Source organism: Pteropus medius, unplaced genomic scaffold, assembly GCF_902729225.1.
Source record: "Pteropus medius unplaced genomic scaffold, Ma_sr-lr_union100, whole genome shotgun sequence".
In the NCBI taxonomy this organism is placed as follows: Eukaryota; Metazoa; Chordata; class Mammalia; order Chiroptera; family Pteropodidae; genus Pteropus; species Pteropus medius.
The window spans coordinates 24,299,184-24,322,515 of NW_024354875.1; the positions used below are offsets into that span (position 1 = coordinate 24,299,184).

Genomic DNA, 23,332 nt, shown 5'->3' on the forward strand with positions numbered 1-23,332 from the left:
GTGACAAACATATGCACACCAATTGAAGGCTGTTTGGTGTGAGTTTAGTAATGACGTATTTCAATAATAAAGATGCAGAGTTAATATTTTTCTTTACTGCTTCATGAAAATTGCAATAATTGGTGTCACCTTACATTACAAGATTGAGGGTGGTGTGCCAATGGCACAGTCAGCAGGAGGTTCTTTTTTATTAATATTATAATTAAATGATTTTCTGGAAATAGGCCAGAAACAGATGCAAATTGATCATGCTTTGTCCACTGTTGCATGGCATCATCACTTGCTTTTTAAAAAAGAATTGACCTGACACCTTGTTTTTACAGGTTGTTATTGATGCCTTCAGATTGATCAATGCTAATATGATGGTCCTAGGACATGAACCAAGACAAACAACTTCTAATCTGGGTCACTTAAACAAGCCATCTATCCAGGTAATGCCTGTATTTGATAATGTGTTTAAAACTGTTTTACCTTTTAAAAGTTGTTATAAATGGCCATTCTAAGATATAATACTTAGTATTTTCATTTGTTTACAATTAATTTTTCTTGTGCTTTAAAAGAAGATTATGGAAATGTGATGTAAATGTTAGATTTGCTCAGATATGAGTCAGTTTTCAGTGGAAACTTTAAACTTTCCTAACAGTTCGAGGACACCCTTTTTGAAAGCATACTAGAACCTTTATCTTGAGATAATAACCTTATCGCTGTGCGTGGGTAACATTGTAGTAAAGGACCAATACCAGTTGCAGGTAGAATGCATTAGGTATCATTCTTGATTGATTAGTAGACATTTCTCATAGCAGCAAATCATGGGAACATTGGTGTAAACTTTAGGAGGTCCCAGAAACAATTCGTAAATGGTACTTAAAATTCTCTACTTTTTTTAGTTTAATCCCCACTTTTCAAATGAATCCTATAAAACACATCTATATATTATCTTTGATCAGAGTTCATATCTTGTTCAAGTGATGTCTACCACCACTGTTACATTTATTGAGACACTTAATATCCTCCTGAGTGATTGTTTTCTTTCTATCATTCACATACCTCATTGTTTTTACACAAACCGTTATGGTCTTTAAAAATTATTTTAAATGTGTTTTTAAATGCACCACAACCCATGTTTATAAAGTTAATTGCTTCTCTGAAGATTAATTAAAAGGACAGAAATACCATGTTTGGTTACATAGAACACATAGGACAAAGGCTTTATAGTAGCTATTGCTGCTCCCCTTCTGAATCAACCTTGCTCTGTCTTTGGGGAGTTGTGGCTTTGACAGTTAACCATGGTTAAGCCTTGGTTACACTTTGATAACTTTATACTTTTAGAGGTTTACTTTTGTTGCACTTACTCATCTGAAATCATCAGAATGAAATGTTTTGTTTCAAAGGATTTGAGGTGTGTTGCTTTTGAAAAAAAAAATTGTAAGTTAGGGAAAACTGCAAAGTATAATGAGTATGAAATAAGCTACCAGTGTTTTTGATTGGGTACAGACAAGCCCATGCTTGCATGTTCCAAGAGAATATATTATTGGACCTGTTTAGCTTGTGATAATGACCTTTCTTATAAACCCCCATAGCATCATACTACTTCATTATTTTTTTGCAAAAGGTTAAGTAGCATCTCACAATCCAAGATCATTGTGATTACTGCATGGTATGTTTCTGCCAGAAGTTTTTACTAATTGCAAGTCAGCAGCCACCTGTTGCACATTTCATTTTTTAAATATAAACACTGCTTTTTTAACCTTAAAAATTGAGTATAATCAATATTCAAAATCTAATTCTACAACAGTCCACTTTGTGTTTTTTGGTCCTACCTTATAGTGTATAATTTAAGATGGACCTTATAAAGCAGATTCCAAACCCAAGTTAAAAGGACCTGTGTAAATGTTATATAACAGCCACAGCATCATTGTTTTTCCTTATTTTAGTTTGTTTTGCCTTCCACTTAAAATTTGTAAATATATTTATTTCACAGTTTATATAGCGCCCATCTGAATGACATCTATCTGGGTGCTTTACAGTATTAAGACAATTTCAATACTAAAATACTAAAATGGGATCAAGCCAAAAAGTGACAGAACAAAGCTACACCTTAAAACAATTTTAGTTTTCTAAGACAAGCTACAAAGAAAGCAAGCCAGAAGAACCTGAAGTGAATGGTAATGTCCATAATAGAATTTTAATATATATTAGCAGAATTTTTAAGTCAGGGATCAGAAGCCATTCAGAAAGGTTGTGTCTTTTATTTCAAAGGAAAACTAGTTTGTTTTGAGATGAGTCTTGCTTGTAAACCAACTTTCAAGTAGTGGGGATAGAAATTTGTTAGCAACCATCAGCACTCATACTGGTAGTCACTATGCTTTTTCTAATGATGAGTTTTTCTTTTTACTATTATTCTTAAAGTAGTGATAAAGTATTACTATTTTAATAATTTGAGGAAAATTCCAAATACGTTAAGTAAGAAAGAGATTACAAAGTAAGGTAAACAAGTACTACTTTTTACAAATATATATTTTGTAAATCGTGCCTATATATTTATGCCAGGATGTTAAGATTGATTGCCTTTGGGTAGTAGGATTATGGAATTTTTTTCCTTGTTTTTCCTTCTCCAAATATTTTTAAACTTTCTACAGTGAAACATATATTGCTTTTAAAAAAATGATAATTTATAAGCACTAATAAATGTTGAAGTATCTACCAAAAGACAAAGCTCATAGACAAAATTTATATTAACTCATTTTAAATGAGAAAAGCCATTAATAATCTTGGTAGAGAGGAGAAAGTATAATACCTACCCTATAGATTTTTATATTGATATATGAGACTTTGTATTATTTTGGAACATTTGACTGTTATTGGCACTGTATGGAATTGAGAGTTAACAGGTCTTTATTTTAGTAACGAAACATTTTAAACTATTTTACTAAAAAATTCACTGACGTTTCAGATCCTTAAGAGTCATAGTCTGTGTGAAGATTGGTTGTCAACTGCATGGAAATTTAGTAAATATTGACGCATAGATGCGTTGTACTAGGGCTATGACTTCTAAGTATAGTCCTGGGTACAGTTGTATTGTCTAACATAATTAAGCTACTTGGAAAATATTGTTTTCAGCAGTTAATAAACAGATTAAGCAGTTATACTTTTTAAAGAAACCTTTGTGGTCATTTTTTAGGTGAGGAAACCGAGACCCAGAGAGTTTGTAATTTGCCCCGGTTATCCAGTGAGTTAATGTAGGAACTGATATTCATAACCAGGGTTCCTCACTCTTTTATACTATACTTGGAAAATAAACTAATTTGGCATAGATAATATATGTATGCAGTTCAAAATTCAAAAGACACAAAAAGGTATTTAGCAAAAACTCTTTTTTTCTACTTGTGCCTTCTGCAACCCAGTTCTCTAGAGAGAACAAAACACATTTTGCTTCAGATCTAAGTAAACATGCCTTTTTTAAGAGCATGAAACTTTTTTAACCTATCAAGAACCTGTAAATAGGTTATATAGTTTAAGCTGTGTTTTCTAATATGTTTGCTTTTCACAGCAGTGAGTGTATAGAGATATAACTTCTAACCTCAAAAGTATGGGAAATGTCAATGAAGTATGATTGGGGTAGGTTTTAGTTGCTTTTACTTATCTGACATGGTCATTATGTAGGAAGCCATTAAAGTACAGGATCTTATTTTAGGAACTATTTGTCAACAGTCCCTCTACATGAATATGATTCAACACAATTCCATCCAACCTGGTAGCCGACTGCCTCTCATAAACTGTGCCTATATTTTTATTCCGAAGTTTCTACCACCTTTGCTCATATATCACTGCAGTTCTAAGTTTATTGCTTCCTTCTCACTATTATTTATGTGTCAGTAGTTTAGTCAAAATTCAACATTTATTTGGATCAGATACCTATTCTCCCACAGACATTTCTAAAACCTAAGTTTAATAATTCACATGAATAAGTAAATATAGAAATATAAATAATTCAAATGGTAATTGATTTTGAAGTTTATTTCACTGAGATGATTATTTGTGTACTTGTTTTGATTTTGTCTTACCAACAAAATTATAAAGCTTTACTCTAAAGATTAACTAAAGAAGCATAGAAGTAACCTGGAAGTTAATCAGTGGGATCTTAAAACTCCCCTCTGTCTAGTTCCTTCTTCAAACCATTCTTCATCTTAAACTGATACTAAGTACTAACCTAGGCAGAACTTTTCTTTGAAAGGGCGGCAGGCAAAGAAAACAAGTAAATCCAAAATATCTTGTCCAGAAACAGTGCTATAAAAGTTGGCTACCTTCCCAGGTCAGCCACCGAAAGCTTATTTAGCTCACCATATATACTATAAAATCAAGCTTTATAACACTGCTCCGGTGAGAAACTGTTGCCGATTTCAAATGGCCGATTAATGAATGAGCTTTTGGAACATACCCTGTTTTAATGAAGAATTGCCTAAATTTTCCTAAGTCCATCATATGTTTAAGTTTAAATTTAAAAGTTAAGTATTGATGTCTTAAGAAATTTCCTTTGCTTTATAACTTTCTCCATTATCTTCCTGACATACCATGGCATTTGCTAGTACATGATGTTTAATTTACAATTTGACCTTTTCCAAGGGTTAGTCTCCCCCTTGATAAAACTAATCTTATATTTGGCATATGCCGCCACAACTTGTAGTTCAGTGTCAACTAGACTGGTTAATTTGAGAGAATGTTTTATTTATTGAGCTAAAAGAGGCTGTGCTTTTGGGCTCATGTGGAAGGAGAACTGCACATGGCCAATTTACTTAAGATTTTCGATAAATGCACTGGGGGTACACAGCAGGTAAGTGAAATTGGAAGACTGCTTGAGGATATAATTTGATTTAAACTTATATTTGTTTTGTTATTATACCTGCTAATATTTCACACTGCCTGTGTTATTTTTACTACTTTAATCTAAACAATGTGATCGAAAATCAAGTAGGTAGTGCCTTCAATAACCAAACTTTGTATTTCTGTAGTACAGTTAATTTCCAAAACGTGGACCTGTCTTTGGGCCTGTTGTCTGGGTTCTGTATTTATTGGCCATCACTGCTATTAACTATATGGCCATTCTATATAATTTTGTAGTTAGGATGTAACACAAAGGCACTTGGATGAGGGGCAATAGGCACCTGAAATGTAGTCTAAGCTCCACTCCCCAGCCAGGCTGTGTCTGCTTGGAGAACTGGGCACCTTTTTCTAATTCTTCTACCCAAAGGTTGTACTTCCTAATTTGCATAAAGCTGAGTACAGATTAAGGGAGGCCCTGATTAGTTTCACTTTTTTATCTATACAGTGCGGCATTTCTACGCACTGAAATTTAATTCACTGCTCCTGATGATTATTGAAATGGCTAAGGGTTTAGTAGATACTCTTAGTACTTTAATATTGTATATCAACTGTTATAACAGATGTTAGGAATATAGGAATGGATTATTACAGTATGTATCTAAGATGTTTTAGTACTTGCTGGAGTGATATTTGCTACCAAAGTTTAAAAATAAGACTGTTGGTTTTCATCCTGATCCTTAAAGTACAGACTTAATCCAAGAATTTCTTAGGATACATTATAACATAGTATGGTAGAAAAAACCATGAGCTTTGGAGTCAGAAAGATTTCGATTGCAATCCTAGCTTTGCCTTTTACCAGCTATAAACTGGGACAAATTAAGATTAATGTCTTATTTTCCTCATCTGTCAAAATACAAATGGAACCAGCCTACCTTACTGTGTTATTGTGAAGATTAGAAGATAGTGTATAAAGCAGATGCTCATTAAATGATTCCTTTCCACCCCTTCTTCTCCTGCCTCAACACCTTAACACTTACACTATAAAAATCCAATAATTAAAGAATGTGGCAGTTGTTTTGGTTAGCTTTATCTTTAGTTTCTTGAGAGTTAACCCCAAAGTTCTCTTTGTTTTTATACTTGTTGAAAATATGTCCAAGATGTATTTCTGTACTTTTATGTCTTACTAGGCTGATAGAGGGTTCCCCAGAATACCACTTGGAACTTCACTGGAACTTCTTCTGCTAGAGCTAAATGTTAGAGCAGTTGTGAATGGATTCTAACACATACAGGGTTGTTGTTTCCTAATAAAGCCATGCCATTAGCTTAAATTTGTATTATGATTTGCTTGCTTGTCTTGGAGATCAAGTGCAGTGGTAAAAAATCTGGTTAGTGTGTTCGTCACTGGATTAGAGCATGAGCTAAAGAGATCTAGTAAAGAACAAGCTCCACTTTGTTAATTTGGAGACATGCAGACACAATTCTTTGAATCTGTTAAAACTGAATTAATAAAAAGAGAAATCCCAGATTAGTGAAGGAATAAGTGTCTTATGACTTTTTATGCTTTTCTTTTTAAATAAGTTTTCTACATATCAAAATCTGATCTAATACATTATGATTTTATAATTACGAATAATTAATTTATAATTTGGATTATGATGAGGTCAAACCCTATCGTTAACTGAGCTACTGAAACTGTCAAATATCATACTCTGAAGAGTGTATGACCCATACCGCTAAATCTTACTTCGAAACATATAGCCAAGAAAAAAATATTTTAATTTAATCTTTATTTAGGATAAAAAGCCTTTTTTTTTAGATGACAAAGGTATTGTCTATACAATGTCAATAATTTTTGTATTTAGTAGATGGAAATATTAATTTGTCCTTTTTCAAATCATTTGTCTATATAGGCATTAATTCATGGACTAAACAGACATTATTACTCCATTACTATTAACTATCGGAAAAATGAACTGGAACAGAAGGTAAGTTTAAATTTTTATCTTAGAAGAGGAAAAAAATCTCTTTCAGATCAATCAAATTCAGATATTACCTGGTATGTTTGAATTTGAATTATTGACCTATTTCATTGATGTGTTCCAAATATTTTTTTATTCCTGATGAATTGCAGCATAAAATAAAGGAATATTTTATTAGATATATTGAAAGACATTTTACCTTATTGGTAGGTGCTAAAGCAGGAAAGAAAGTAGGAAATATTCCAGTTTGGCTTTATAATAAATTATAAAAATCTTTTTTCTAGTTCTGTGATTTTTCTGATTGACTTACCTTCTCCAGTAAAATGACCTTTAATGACTAAATTACTAAGTTAATCGCTTTCCATATTTGGAAGGAATAAATTAGATTGTAATATTGTAATAGTTTAAAAAAAATTACCATGTTTACGTATGGTAAACTAAAGGTGAGTCAAAAGGGAAATACAGTTTTCAGATATTTCGACCTAGATTCGTTTCTCTGTTAGTATCAGGCAATTTTCAAATTTAATTAATTACTTTTAAAATCACTGAGCATCTTGGTGGATTAGCATTCTTTTATTTCTACTATTTTAGGATTATTTCAAGTACTTTTTTTCTCTCAGGTAATGCCAAACGTTTAAGTCTGCCTTTTGATTTTTGAAATTACAATCAGAACTGCTTTTTTTTCTTTAGTATTAAAATTACTCAACCTTCAAATTGGCTTCTTATATAAACTCATAGATACAGAGAATATTTAGAGGTATACTAGATGGGAAGGGGTTTGGTAGGGGACAAAAAAAGGCAAAGAGATTAAGAGATATAAATGGATAGTTGCAGAATAGACATGGAGATGTAGAGTGTAGCATGAGGAAGGTAGTTAATAATGTAATAAATACTAGGGGAAGAGGGGTACTAGATTTAGTGGGGTGATAACTTTGCGAATTATGTGGATCTCTGATCACTATGCTATACAACTGAAACTGGTATTGTATGCCAACTATAATTGAAAAAAACTCATTGAAGTGTACAATGTAAATACAAGCAACTAATTGTCTATTATATTTCAATAAAGATGGGGGTGAAAACTAACTAAAAAAAAATTAGTTTCTTATTTTTCTCTCTGAGAAAGACAAGAAAATCTTAAGAACACTGAGTCCTATTGATAGCCAGTAAGTTTGGGTTCCTATGTGCACTCTCAAGTCCAAACATAAATAATCAGTAGTAAAGATCTTTCTTACCACTTGAAACTGTTCCTCACAAAGGTACCTTAGTAGGGGATTCTAGTGCATATGGTAAGTGGGAGGGGGAGTAAGTTACCCCCTCTTTTAACCAGATCTCCTCAGTTTTTAATCTCATTTATATATTATGGGGAGGATGCACTGCATAAGATTTTCTTTGAAAAAAGAATTCTGGTTTTTTAAATTGTTATTTTAAGTTTGATAAACTACTGTTTTAAAAGGTCAAAGTCACTAATAAACTCACCTAAGATCATAGGTGTTTGGCAATGAGTGAGAGGCTCCAAGGGACCAGTTCTTCCTTGGCCTGAAGGGAGACACAGAGCCATGAAGCTCTATTCCAGTTGCTTGATTATGTCCCAAAATTTATATCTGCTGTGGTAGATTTAGTTGATAGCTTGAAGTATATTTTGATCACTTATTTTTAATTTTACATAGGGTAGATATAGGCTGTGAAAAGGGGCTCTACTCAGATACAAACTGAAAAATCCATTTAGGTATATAATAAATATTTTATCAGTCTGATATCTTACATCCAACTATTTGGAAATATCCAGCTAATTACATAATTTTTTCCCCTTTTTTTACCCCATAAACTTAGCCACCATCCTTGGCATAAAAAACCAACATACAACTATGTACATAGATTAATTAATGTTATGTTTATGTTCTTGGCTTCTCAGTTCAGGTGCTTTCTTATTACCAGAAGCCTTGCCTTTACTCTTATCCCACTAACCTGTATACTTAACCCCAAGCTTTACCTGAGGGTCTCAGTGGAATCCTTGTCCAAGCATGGTAGGGATGTCCTGCTGCTCTGTGGGAAGTTTTTTTGTTTTCTTTTGAAGTAGTAGTAAAATCTAATTCTCAACCTTTAATTATAGATAGCTTTATAGCACATGTAGTTGCAGCTGTACCAAAATTTCCCGAGGATATATTTTCTAAATACTATCTGTGGCCAAGATGAGAAGCAGTCAGAAAAATTGGAGCTTCTTCTGTTGGAGTTTTCTAATTTTTATGCAAGCTGCTTTTGGGCTGTAGGAGGGGGCATTAGGGAATTTGGAGCTTTAGTGTCTTGAAAAGCCTCATGGGTGATTTTTGACATGTAGTTTATTCTCCAGCATGAGAAAAACTTTGTACTGTGTGTGGTTACAAACGTCTAAACAAGTAATGTTTCTAAGCTAAACTCAAACACTTCCAATGATTTCTTCACATCTTCATGGCTCAGGGATCTCACTTAAAGTATACTGGTTCTAATGGTAAAACAACAATAATTGTTCTGTAGGCACCATTTTTTTACATTGCATAATCATTAAAAAACTCTTACTCAATGGCAGTCTGCAACTGAAGAACAGTTTTAGAGTAAGATTTTAAGAAAAACTATCATTAAGATGCTAAACTTGAAAATTTACGAACTTCCCAGATTATATACATGGAACTAGGAGTCCAGTTTGCAAAACAATGAACTAAGTAAGATAGTAGTTCTTTGATCACTAGTAGGGTCTGATCCCAGTTTGCTGTTGTGATTGCAAACTGAGTGAATTTGTGATTTCCTTCCCAGTTTCATAACTTTTCATTCTGACAGTAAAGAAGTTTTAATTTTTTAAATTATGGATGGAATATTAGAATTTGAAAGAAATTGAGATTATCTGGTACAAGCCTTCAATTCATAAGATATTTAAACTGAAACTCAGAAAGCTTTTAGTAAATGGCTTTTTATCTTCTTGGCATTTAAAAGCTGAGCTTCTATATGAACCATTAGCAATCTTGTGTATAGTATAGTAGTTTCATTTATTCAACAGATATTTATTGAGTGTCTGCTATGATTAGATACTGTTCTAGAATCTAGACCCTGATGATCTTGAAAGAAACAGGGTAAAGTCCTTGCCCTGTTAATTTCTCTTTAATGAGAGAGAAATGTAGTAAACAAGAAAAAATTTTCAGGTGTTGATGGTGTTATAAAAATAATAAAGCAGAGTAAGGGAACGAAGATGTTTAAGATAGTTTGGGGTGACTTTTTTATATAGTGTAGTGAGTGAAGGCATCTATCTATCTCTAAGGAAGTGAGGGAAGGTAAGCCATGCAAAGATAAGGAAAATAGCCTTCAAGTCAGAAGGACAGCAAATGCAAAGGCCCTGCAGTCAGAACACTCCTTAGATTATATTAATATAAACTTAAGAGAATTCTTATTAGAGTTTATTGAAGTTAATAAATTTAAATTCATTCCAAAAGTTTTTCGTGAAGTTGTTTCTCAAGACAAGTGAAATTCTCAATACAAGAAAATAATTACTCTTTCTTTATACTTTTTAGATGTTGCTAAATTTGCATAAGAAGAGTTGGATGGAAGGTTTGACACTTCAGGACTACAGTGAACACTGTAAACACAATGAATCAGTGGTAAAAGAGATGTTGGAATTAGCCAAGAATTACAATAAGGTAACAATTATTTCTAATATTTATTTCCTAATAATCTTTGGAATATATTTGATTAGATATCAAGTATTATATAAATAACAGTTTAAAATAGTCACCTATTTTGTAGATCAGATAGTAAATATTTTAGGGTTTGCGGGTCATCCACTCTGTCACAACTGCTCAGTTCTGCTGTTGAAGTGTAAAAGTAGCCCTAGACAATATCTAAAGGAATGAGTGAGGCTGTGTTCTAGTAAAACTTTATATACCAAAACAGGCAGCTGGCTAGATTAGGCCCGTAGGCTATAGTTTGCCAACTCCTATTGTAGACCAATTAAGATTATTTTACATTTTAAATGTCTTCATTATTCAGAAGACTTTTTCTTAAAAGGGAAGGGGAGCAAGGAGATTTTAGACAACAATAGCATTTAATACTTGCTACATAAAATTTATTTTATGAACTTTGTATTTTTATTTACTATTTATTGAAAACCTACTATGTGCTAAGCACTAGGGATTTGGTAGGAAGAAATATGGTAAGAAGCAAGACCTGTTCTCACAGACTTTATTTTCTGGTAGGGGGAACAGAAAGTAAATAAACACAAAATAATACATTGTGATTACTGCTATGAAGAAAATAAACAGGATGATGTGAAGAAGAGTAACTAGGGGAGACCACTTTTTATGAAGATGTTAAAAAAGTTATATTTTGCACAATCTTCTGGAAATGTTTATTGCGTGCTAAATATATGTGGCCATGATAATGTTTTTGTTCATAGTTTTATGTCCTTTTACAATTTTGAAATTAAGAAAATAGCTTGAGCTATGACTAAAATATATCTTCTATGTTGTGTTATTTTCCTGGAGATGCCATAACAAACTATCATAAACTGGGAGCCTTAACAAATTTATTCCCTCACAGTCTGGAGGCTAGAAGTCCAAAATCAAACTATTTCAGGGCTATGCTCCCTCAGAAGCTTTTAGGGGAGGATCCTTTCTTTTTCAGCTTCTGTTAGTCCCAGGTATTTGGCTTGTGGCAGCATAAATTCAATCTCTGACCAGGCTGGGATTTCAGTGTACCTTTTGGCGGGATGTGATTCAACTCCTAACAAGTGTTTCCAACTTTTTGACCAAAGCCACATAAAGAATAGATTTTACATTTTGGCTCAGTACATGCAAATGTTTATGTATATGTGTGTATATATAATTGTAACAAAAATTTTATGAAACAATGTTTATCCTTGTTACATGTGATATATTCTATTTTCTTTCTTATTTGACTCCATTCATTCTGTTTCAATGAGATACACAGGTATTAGACACAAATACATAAGGCTTACAACTCATCAATGGGTTGAAAATCTAGTTTGTAAAACACACACACACACACACACACACACACACACACATATACATTATACAGTGTTATGTTTACAAGTATATTGAATATCTCCTATACAGGCAGGGATCCTTCCCTCATTTATAGGAAAATGGGAGCAATAAGAAAAGCTGATAAATAATCAGAGTTCTAGGCCATAATTGGTGTGTTCCATAACACGTTGGTATTGAAATTGTCCACAGACCAGCTGCATCAGTATCACCTGAGCTCTTATTGGAAATGCAGACTCTCAGACCTACTGAATCACCATCTACATTTTAATGAGATTTCCAGGAGATTTTGTGTACTCATTCAAGTTAGAAGTTAGAGAATACTGTCATAGAAAAGTCCATGTGAAGTACTATAGAAGTTCAGAGGCTTATGCTTTCAGATGGGGGAGACTCAGGAGACTCTTAGAGAACATTTGTACTAGATGTTAAAGCATTTAAATAAGATTTAGACATACAGAGACATGTTACCCTAGGCAAAATGAATATCACCAGCAAAGACTAGGAGAGACAGAAAAGGCAAAGACATGTTTCAGAATCTGTGTGGCTAGAGTACGTAATGCATGAAGGTGATAATGGGGAATAAAGGGTTTTTTGGGTTTTTTTGTTTTTTTTTTTTTAAGTTATTAAGTCAAGTAACAGGGTTTGTAATATCAGAATAGAGTTATTTTTGATCAGGGGCATGATATACTCAGAATCTGACTTTAGAAACTTAATTGACAATAGTTTAGAAGAATGAGTGCTGTAAATGTAGATTCTGTTTAGGAGGAGCTTGCTATTACTCAAACAAAAGGTACTAAGTGTCTGGATTATTGTAGAGGCAGTGAGAATGGAGGCATCAATGGACAAAGAAAACATGGCACCAGTTGGATAAATGAAGTGAAAGAAGAAGGAGGAATCAAAGATGAATTCATGGTTTCCTGACTAGATGACTAGAAGTATGGTGGTACCATTAACATTCCCAATTTAGGTAGAAATAGAAGGATTGAGAAAGGAGATAAAGAGTTGCATTTTAAATGAACAGTTAGAAATGGGGACTAAAAATTAATGGTAGGGGCTAGAGCTTAAGATTTTGTTGACAATTAAAACTGGTGTTGATTGTCACACTAAAAAAATAACATTTCTCTTTTTAAATTAAGCACATCTTGCGAAAAGAAATACAAATCAAAAGATGGTATATAAAATTTGCCAAGTGTAGCAGCGACATCTTTTAAGAGACTTGAGCTTTGAAAAATGGTTGCTGGGTTCATACAAAGCTAAATTCCAACAAAATTAGGTTTGGCGCTGAAGGGAATGTCCTGGTTAATATGTAGCGTTCTGGCTGGAAATCCCTCTTGGTTCTATACTGTAGGGAAAATATTTTTTATCTTTCTAGTATATGTTTTTATGCTGTGAAGATTAAGAGAGAAAAACTAGTTTATCATACTTAAAACAGTTAACCTTTTATAAGTTAAAAAGTTATGACAAGTTATTATTCAGCAGTCTTAGGAATGGTTTTCTTTTCTTTGTAACATTACAAGTTTAAGTAAATTCATATTGGTACCACTGCCAGGAAATAACCTATTTATGGTTACTGCTGCCCATCCACAGAAGTTTTTTGCTATTTTACAGTTTTAAAAAATCTCTGTAGTACTCAAAAACTTGTAAGGTTTGGTTGTAAAATGAAAACAATGTGTAAGCTGTGATATGAAGGAGTCCAAATTTGGGAATGTAATTCCCTCTGTGATTGAAAGAGAATGTGGTGGAGTTTTTAGTAACACTTAAAATATAAAAAGAAAGGCCCATGCTACCAATTTTTCTTAGTATTCTTTTTAATTGGTTGAGGTTTTAAATTAAGGTAATTACTGTTAGGTGCCAATTAACTCCTAAAGTAAAAGGAGGTTAGAAAATAATTAAATTCCTTTGTTCTAACTTTAAGATTTCAGGTCTGAATTTCACGCAGAAATTCTGCTTGATTATTAGTCATTGATTTCTCTAATTATTGAATTGCAACACTCACAACTCTTTTATTCCACATCTCCTAATTTATTCGTGCTAGGATGCATCAGTGTTTAAAATAATGATGATATTTGATTGGATATTTATAAATGAATGTGCAAGTGAAAAAATGAATTATAAAAGAGCATTTTAAGAATAGTATAGAAACATAAAAATTAAACATGTAGCCCTATAATTCTGAGTTCTGACAGTTTACTTTTCAGGTAGAAATATTGCCTACTTAGAACTTGAGAGAAAGTTTGGATATAAAATATGTAATTATATGATTATATTTGGTTTACTACATTAGCTATATTAAATAGGAAAATCTTTTTTTATGTTAATGCAATAAGATAAGAAAAACAAAATAAGATATAAATATTAGGAATATCAGGTCAGATTATCGTTATTTAAATATGATAGTATATGTTTGCAATCAAACGTAGAAATTCAAGACTAAACTGGAGAACTGTTAGAACTCTTATAATCGAGAATTGTGTAGCTAGCAACCATGCAGTTACATAGACTGAAACCAGTTGAAGACTATAATAGATAAATCAGTTCACAGTAGTATCCAAAATTATAAAATACTTAGGAATAACTGCCATAAGAAATGTCGATATATAAACATATATGACTTATTAGAATAATACTAAAAACATTTGTGAATAAAATCCATAGTTTCTGAATGGAAAGACCCAATATTGTAAAGCCGATGTCAAGCTTCCCAAAGATTACTTTAATTCTAGTAAGAATACTAGTGACCTTTTAAGTTTTTGATAATTCGACAGTAAAGTTTGTCTGCAGTAAAAATAATAAGTAATATTTATTAAATGTTTGTAACAAGTCACACTGGGGGAAAATATTTGTATATAAGGGCGGTATCCAAAAAATGCATAATATCTAAAGAATTCTTTAAAAATAAAGAATTAAACTCACTGAAGACAAATGACACATAAATATGTAAAAACAATTTAACCTGTTATTAAGTAGTCAAAAAAAAGTTAAAATTATAAGTTGAAAATTTCTTTCCAAATTAAAAAAAAGTGGTTTGGGAAAATAAACCACTAGTGGGAAAGTAAAGTAATTACAACATTTTTTGAGGCCATCTTCCAATTTTATCTTTCAATTTTAAATGCATATAACTCTGTAAACCAACATGTTCTCTTTTGGTTGTCTTCTAAGGTTTTATTATGAAGAATAAAATTCTATAAGTACTAACTTAGAGAAATATTTACAACCTACTGTTATGTATAAGAAATTAAACTGTATGACAATATGAAAAGTTCCTACTATCTTACCTTCCTTCCCTTTTTCAAAGATATTTCTCTGTCTCACATGTTAATAGTGTCACCTCTAAGGTGCAAAGTAGAGGAATTATATACTTTATGTAAATCCTGAATTACTTTCAGTTTTTGCACTAAACAGCGGTTACTTATATCTAAGATTGTGTTACCTCAAAATAACAATGGCTTAAACAAGATAGAAATCTATGTCTCTTGCATTTCAAGGCCAGTATGAAACTTTGAAGTCACTGTAGACCCAGAATCCTGTCTTTTGCTTCACTTTCCTTATATTGGCTTCTATCCTTTAGATCTCCCCACGATTTCAGGGTGATTGCTAGAACTATAGCCATTCCATTTGAGTTCCAGTCAGTTTTTTAACAGGAAAAATGGCAGGGCAAAGGGGGATATCTCCCAGATAAATAAGTTCTCTTTCAGGATTTTTTCGTAGTTCCAACCCAGCACTTCTGGTTTTATCTCATTGGCAGAAGAAGAAAGGGAAAATGTATATTTGGTAGGCAGCTAATAGGCTCTGCCATAGAAAATTTTTTCAAGAAGCTGAACTACAGTTTCTATCATACATGCACACACACACACACACACATACACACACATGCTCTTTATTTTATACCCTTGTTTCACTTAATTACATTTTAAAATCAGATTCCCTAGAAGATTTTTAGAAAGAATTTATGCTGTTCAGTGTCACTTAATCATGGGTTTGGCTCTTTTATTATCCAGGATGTGTCATGAAAAAGTAACGATTTCCCAAATTGCAGTGAACATTGCTTTAAGCTCTTTGGAGACTGATAAAAACTGTGTTTGAGTCACAGTTTCATTGCTTTTTGTGTATACAGTTATATGTGTACCCATCATTCTTTGTGCACACTCCTTTTTTGTATATGTCATATTGCATTATAATTTGAGATGTATAGGCAAGTAAAGCCCAAATATGAGCTCCTTCAAGAACAAGAACTGTTGCTCAGAGTACTTAATAGTGATTATTGAATATATAAAATGATGAAAATTCTACTATTGAGGACATGCATAGAATATAGTGGAGTGTTATAAGCTATTCCAAAAAGAGTTGGAAAAGTTTATAGAAGTATTGCTGGAATTAACATGTGATTTCCCCAAAGAAATAATGCCTAATATTTTCATATGTAAAATGTAGTTTAATTACTTCACTGGGATGTTTTAAGGAATCAGTAAATTAATATTTGTAAACATGTGTATGTTAATGTATAATTCCTGGTGGTTATAGGAAAGCCAGTTTTATTGTTCTCTGTACTCACACCTCTTATACTTTCTCAGATAGGTTTTTAACTGTTTTATGTTTGTTAATTTTGCTTTCCCAAGTGTGTTTTATAAAAGCTATTTCTTTAAACTTATTCTCAACCTTCAAACCCATAATGTGATTTTCAGTTGTCAGTGCACTGACTTGATATAAAAATCAAGAAGTAAAATACATTATCTTGAAATCCACTAGCAATTATGCAGAGTGTTTAATGGTGAAAAATACCATATAAATGATTTTCGAAAGCATGTGCTTTAAATGGGAATATGACATGATATAGAGTGAACAAACTTAAAATGTCATAGAGATAAAAGAAGCCCAAGGAATAGTCAGAGAAATGTGAAGGGGAACAAGAGATGTCATGTCAGAAAAGCAGAGTTTAAAGAAGGGATTAGAAGAGAAAACATATTTGATTAGCTCTAAGGTGTTCAGAAAGTTCAAGAAGACTGAGTCCATTGGCACTCACCTGGCAGGGATCCTTAAGAGACTATTAATGAAGTGCCAAGGATATAAACCATGTTTGTTAAAGGGTAAATGTATGGTAGAATTTGAGATAACAAGTTTTCCATTTGAGAAATGTTACTATTACCATAAAAAAAGAGAATGATATTAATGGGTTTAGTAAAAACCTTTTTGAGATTGGGGTACGTCTGAGGGGATTATAACATAACAGACCAAATTTCAGGAATTTCTTAGAACTGTGCAGACCGTGCATGATGGGATAGCCATCTGGGGGTCTTTGTTGATAAACTGTTAAAAACGTTTCTAGTGTGAATAGCCACAAACATTTTCAGTGCTTTTTTGTTGGTTGAGTAAACCGAAGAGCACGAATGCAAAAGCAAAATTTGATGCCAAATCACAGAAGTTGCCATAAACACAGAAGTTCCCCTAGTGAGGACACTGCCTGTGCCTGAATTTCATTTGTTTCTGCTGCTACCATTTCTTAATTTTCCTTGGTGACTAGCCAGATTAGAACTATGAATGAAGACAAACTGGTTTTGCCCAGATGGTAAATGAGATACAGGTAACTTAGGTAGATGGAGAAAATATTTAGGGTTTTGATGTGGTGATTTCGCCTGATCTGGTCTAAGAATGTAAGAGATGTGCTTACTCTTTTGTCATGGGGGTTTGCAACCTTAGTATATGCCTAAATCTACAGCTGCTCCTCATTTTCCAGATGGCATCTATGGCTGGGAGTACTTTTTGCCATCTGCACTTCTCAAAGAGTTTGTGAACTCTCTTTTTTAATTATTGGAAGTGGAAAAACTAATTGGTAAAGTGGTTAAATGATGTAAAAGATTTTTAAAATTGAGTTAGAGCTTCTTACATTCTGTTTAACCTTTCCAATAAGGTCAGTGATTTAAATGCTTTTGACTTTCATCTTTGCATGTCTGCCCTCTTTGATATTTGCAATACTCCAAAATACTCCATGTTGACTATTTTGTACACGGTTTGGTATTTTGAGCCAAATTCCAAAACTCTTACCTCCTTCCAATACTGTAAAGTACTGTTGTCGGCATGTACTTAGAACAGCTAACCCTGAATGGATATAGATTACAAACTTATGTGAATTGTTCCATTCATCTAATATGTTTTCAAGTCAGTTGGTAAGGTGTAGTATCATAATTTGTAAAAGTAATTTAGAAAGACAAACTTTTTATGTGTTGCAGTGTATCCATATGTGTAAAACATTGAGATAGTGAGAGAAGCAATTTCCCAGTTAGGAAATACTTGTTTAACTAGCTGAGAATAATAGAGTGACATCTGACTCTGAAAATGAACATATTCTCTGTCTAGGGAATTCTAGATTTGGAGTGTTATTAACCTTATTTTTCCTTCTTTGAGTTTTATGAGTCATAAATATATTTCCTAATGATGTGTAAATATGTATACTCTAATAATCAGTATATACAGTACTTATTCACTGTCTTTTCTCTTTAAGCAGGTTCTACTGGAGAAATTCTCTAGATAGTTTGTCCATTTATAAAATTAGACACTTGCCATCTTTGCTCATTTTCAAGTTCTCTGTTTACAAAACTATTAAGAAGGTGTGAAATGCAGCCAAACTTCCCAGTTTATGGGAAATGTCTGATGATTGCATTTCTTACATGTTCATTGTTCACACATGAAGAAATTTGGCAGCTGCAAGATTATTAAATTTAGAGTATCCAAATCTAACCCTCGCTGGGATTTTGGTTTCCTGCTTTCTGCCACCACCATTTTATCCCCTTTTGTAACCATATTTGCAGTGCCATGGTGTTATTTCATAAAGTTGGTGATCCTTAAATTTTCTTTTTTTTCCATATATCAGATGCTATGAATAAATCATAGACCGGGAGTTCACCTGATTCAGAGTCCTAATTTCAAGCAGTAACATAGCCACATTGTTAAGAAAGAGATTCCTTAAACTCAGACCTCTCAGTAAAGAAGTTTTGTAGTGGTACTGTTTTTGGGAGAGGAGAGCAGTGGTGGCAGCTGATCTAAATGCTGTAATTATTTCCAAATTACTTCAGAATTACTCTACTAGAAAATTTATCACACACATAAGAGTTTATAGCAAACTGGAAGTAGTTGGAAGTAGCTTGTGTATTTTGTCGATTTGATTGATTTAATTTTTATTCAATTTGGCTTTTAATTGAAGTATTTTTTGATATTGAAAACTTCAAATTAATCTTTATTCGTGATTACTAAATACCACTCGTGGAGAAGTGAGTTTTTTTTTCCTGAATACAATGAGAAGTTGGGGATGAACTCTAGTGAAAGTAGGAAAAGGATAAGAAGATAGACTAGAACTGGTTAATACCATGGTGTCAGTAGCAGCTACCTCAGGTACTTCTATTTTCCAGTTTAGCCATCCTTCAATCCAGAAGAGTGTCCAAATGGTTAGCTGGTGGTCCAGTTTGATATTTTCAGTGCCTTTTACATATCTCTTAAAGTATTTTCAAAATGATGGTGGTAATAGTATTCATTACCCTGAAGGATATTCTGAAGATGAGCAGAATTGCTTTTTCGTTCCATAATTACTTGAATAAAAGGTTCAGTGGAGGAAAATTATCATCACTGTTATCTTTGGTGATTATTTTGCAGTGGGAAAAGTAAATTTAGAATTTGAAACTCTGTTCTTTGTGTTTCATTCACAGGCTGTAGAAGAAGAAGATAAGATGACACCTGAACAGCTGGCAATAAAGAATGTTGGCAAGCAGGTGAGGTGTACTATAATAGGTTGGTTATGCAGTCGCATAATAACATGCTCTTGTACAGTTAAAATTATTTTAAGGCCTGTATGATTTCCCCCCCTGTCCGTTCACTCTACATTTTTCTTCTGTCATGTAAATGTAATGCTAATTTTAAAGGTCACTGAATTATTTGATGTCACATTCTCTCTGCCATCTATAAAGAAGTGAATCACAGATACACCTGTGAGATACTATCTTTAGTGAAAATTACTTACTAGAAATAAATTAGGAAACTTGCATCTTGACTTAATTTTTCAAGTGTTACTTGAAATAATATTACCAGTGAAGATAATAGAATGGTAAATGTATTTCATATGTAACAGTTTTTAAATGATCTGGTGTTTATCAATATGTAGGTAATATTCTTAGGAAAGCTTAGAGTCCTCTTGGATTATACTGAGTTAAGAGAAAGGGTTTTAAATATTTGCTCTTTCACTTTTCCAAGATGAAATATATATTTTAGTTCCTATTTTCTTAAGGTTGAGGGGAACACACCAACCAATTAAAAGAATCTACAGATTAATTAGGCTGTTTTTTAAAGAATGTTGATTACATTTTTTTCATTTCATGGAACATGGTTATCATATTGCTGATGTTGGCAGAATCTTGATATTTCAGATGCAAGACACTAAGCTGTCTTTGCTTTCAGCCATCCTACCATATGCTCTGATCCCATCACATCTCACAAGCTATGTAGGTTTGGGCCAGGACCATTCTTGGATGGGAAATCTCTAAGAATCACCCAGCTGCCACAAGAAGTAATGTAGATAACCGAGGGAAGTGTGTTACCAATTCACTACAAAACCAGTTACTCCAATAGAGCAGTAGGGGCAAAGGTCTGACTTAAAAATATCACAATGGGTGAAATGAAATCTCACTACATTCTGAATATTATAATTTAAAAACAACAAGAACCCTCCAAACCAAAATGAAATATAGTTCATCTTATTTTCTCATCCTATGTGATATAGTCACCCTGTTGTTTTTTCCTACTACTTATTTTCATCTAATATATAATATTATATTACCAACTCGGAGCTTTGAACCTTATAAAATTCAGTAAATATTTTTTGAATTAATGACTCTCTGAAGTTGTGGTTTCTTGACGTAGGTTTTATATGACAATTAATAAATAAAGTGACTAAGTTAAAATAAAAGTGAAAAATATATAATTGGCAAAGTTTAATAATCATCAGAATCATTTTTAAAATATAATACTTCACTGGTTTAGCCTACTGCATGGCAAAAGCAAAACTGTCTGTAATGGAATTAGACCAATAATCATTTTCTCCTGCCAGTCTTTCTCAGTCTCTTTCACCTAAAATACCCCAAGTCTTATTTTTGAAATAAAGAAAATTTAATATTGTGGTCTGGTTACTTGAAATTATTAGTAGCATGTTGTATCTCTGGGTTGTTTAAGAAGAAATCAAGTGTATTGAAATCGTACTTTAGAAGAGAACAGCCAAGAAATAATTCCAATGATGAACATTTGTTTAAAGTTAGGAGTGTTGGGTATTTTAGCAATACTTATAAGGAAATAATGCTTTAATTGCAAGTTTTTTATTGTGTAGTATATAGTCTTTATTTCAAAGCTTTCATATTTAGCTGAAATATTTCCTTCAGCTCAGCATTAAACATAAATATAAATTAAGCATTTTAATTTAATTATTACAATGCAATTTTAAGCCTATTTTTAACTCAGACATTTCAAATATAGATTTGATCAGGTGTAAGTTAAAAGATTGTACTTATACACTTCTATGATACATTTTTTTCAAAATAGCTGCACGAAAGATTTATTCTTAACATTTTAGAATTGATCCAAATTGTATTTAAAATTTTAAACTACTAACAGTGACTTTTGATCCAAGAATATTTCCTGAATCATTTAAAGCTCTATTCCTGAAATATTAAAATTATACAGGAATTAAATTAAAATTGTTCAGGAAGCGATGAGAATTCATGTTGATTTCATCTTACCTATTGGTATGTCTGCTTTGAGTAAAGAACCCCCCTCAGACATTCAGTATATGTGAATGGCAGAAAATATACACACATACTCAGGCTTATAGACACACATAAATGCTTATACTTTTTAATCAATGATTGCAGGCCGTATAGAATTTCTTGTTACTATTTATAACAATTTATAATTTCTGGTACAGAGTCATAGCATTGATTGTGTAAATCAGTCTTTCATTGTGTAATCTATTTTATCAGTAAATTAACAGATTTAGAAATTCTAAAAAAAATATAACCATATATTAGAAAAGTTACATCGTAAAATATAAATCGAGGCTTGGCTTTCTTGACTAATTTCATCAGCTACTGAAAAAAATCTAAGTAATTTGTTTACCAGTAATATGGTTCTTTTTCTTTTTCTTTTTCTTATTTTTTTCTTTTAGGACCCCAAACGTCATTTGGAGGAACATGTGGATGTACTTATGACTTCAAATATTGTCCAGTGTTTAGCAGCTATGTTGGATACTGTTGTATTTAAATAAAGCAATGCAAAAAGATATTACTGATACTTTCAGTGTATATTCCTCTGTTGTTCCTAATGCTCAAAATCAAGGGACCTCTGAAGGTGTATTTGGTTAAATGTAAGACATCTGGTATCATTTGCAGCACTGTAACACCTTCAGTCGCAGTTGTGCAATTACTTCTGTTTCTTTAGTCAGGGTCTTTGCAGATTCCAAAGTTGTATAAGAATACATCAAAGTGGACAGATTTTGTTAAGATCCCATTTAATATTTGAAGAAATCAGCCACACAAATATATTTTGATTGTTGCTTACAAAATAAAATACATTTACAATCTATGTCTCCTGAGATCTTTTTGGCATTGGGTGGAATTGACAGAAAAACATTCGACAGTGCTGTAGAAATCTCACACAAAGATATGTTTCCCTTTTGCATTTTAAGATTTTATAACACATAAAACAATGTAATAACACAACTTCACAAATGTAAAATGATAGCCATTAATGAGTGGCTACCTCATTAGTAACCCAGAAAAAAATGTTGACATATTTTATTAAAAGTATTTGCCGCAAGTTTATATTGTACATGCAATATGTTAACACACATTCAGGATTTCAGAAGAGTGCGTTTAAGAAGAAAGGGGCAATATTAATTTAGATTTTATCATTTTTTAAAAGAGTACATTCCACCAATAGTGTTGAGATTGTCTGGGAGTTCCCTGCTGCAAATTCCACTAGACTTTCAGCTAAGACAGCCATAGAAGGTACTTAATATCTTTGAAGCAAAATAAGAAAGTAGCCATAATGTGAGTTTTACATAACAAGCACATAAGCAGTAATTTTGTTGTTTTCTCTCATCTTTCCCAAATTAACTTAGAACTACCAATTTTCTGAAAAGGACAAAAATTTAACTAATGGCAGAACTACCAGTTTTCTGAAAAGGACAAAAATTTGACTAATGGCAGTTTTCATAGATGACCTCTTCCTGCAACCTGCTTCTACATAAGTTTAGGCTCCATTAATACTCAACACGTGGTAGAGCACCATGCTAGGTACACCAAGGAATATGACAAAACATGGAGACAAAGACTTAATTCTTATCTGTACCCTTTGTGAAAAATGGCAAGAATATTTCTAAGGCTTCATTCATTAAAGGAGGCTTTTACTTGGGGACTTAGAATTTAGACTGAACCTGTACTGGAGGTGGTATGATGACGTGGTAGACCAAAT

General features: G+C 32.5%; 1 protein-coding gene across 1 annotated transcript in view; it reads left to right on the forward strand.

Annotated features, from left to right (window-relative positions):
• The window catches only part of PSMD14 (proteasome 26S subunit, non-ATPase 14), an 84,418-nt gene extending 62,268 nt beyond the window's left edge, over positions 1-22,150 (forward strand). Inside the window, exons 8-12 of the mRNA XM_039855950.1 lie at positions 324-431; positions 6,732-6,806; positions 10,340-10,465; positions 19,525-19,587; positions 22,026-22,150. Of these exons, the coding sequence (XP_039711884.1) occupies positions 324-431; positions 6,732-6,806; positions 10,340-10,465; positions 19,525-19,587; positions 22,026-22,124 (471 nt within the window). The 3' untranslated portion in view covers positions 22,125-22,150. The remainder of the gene's footprint in view (positions 1-323; positions 432-6,731; positions 6,807-10,339; positions 10,466-19,524; positions 19,588-22,025) is intronic.
• Positions 22,151-23,332: the final 1,182 nt, after the last annotated feature.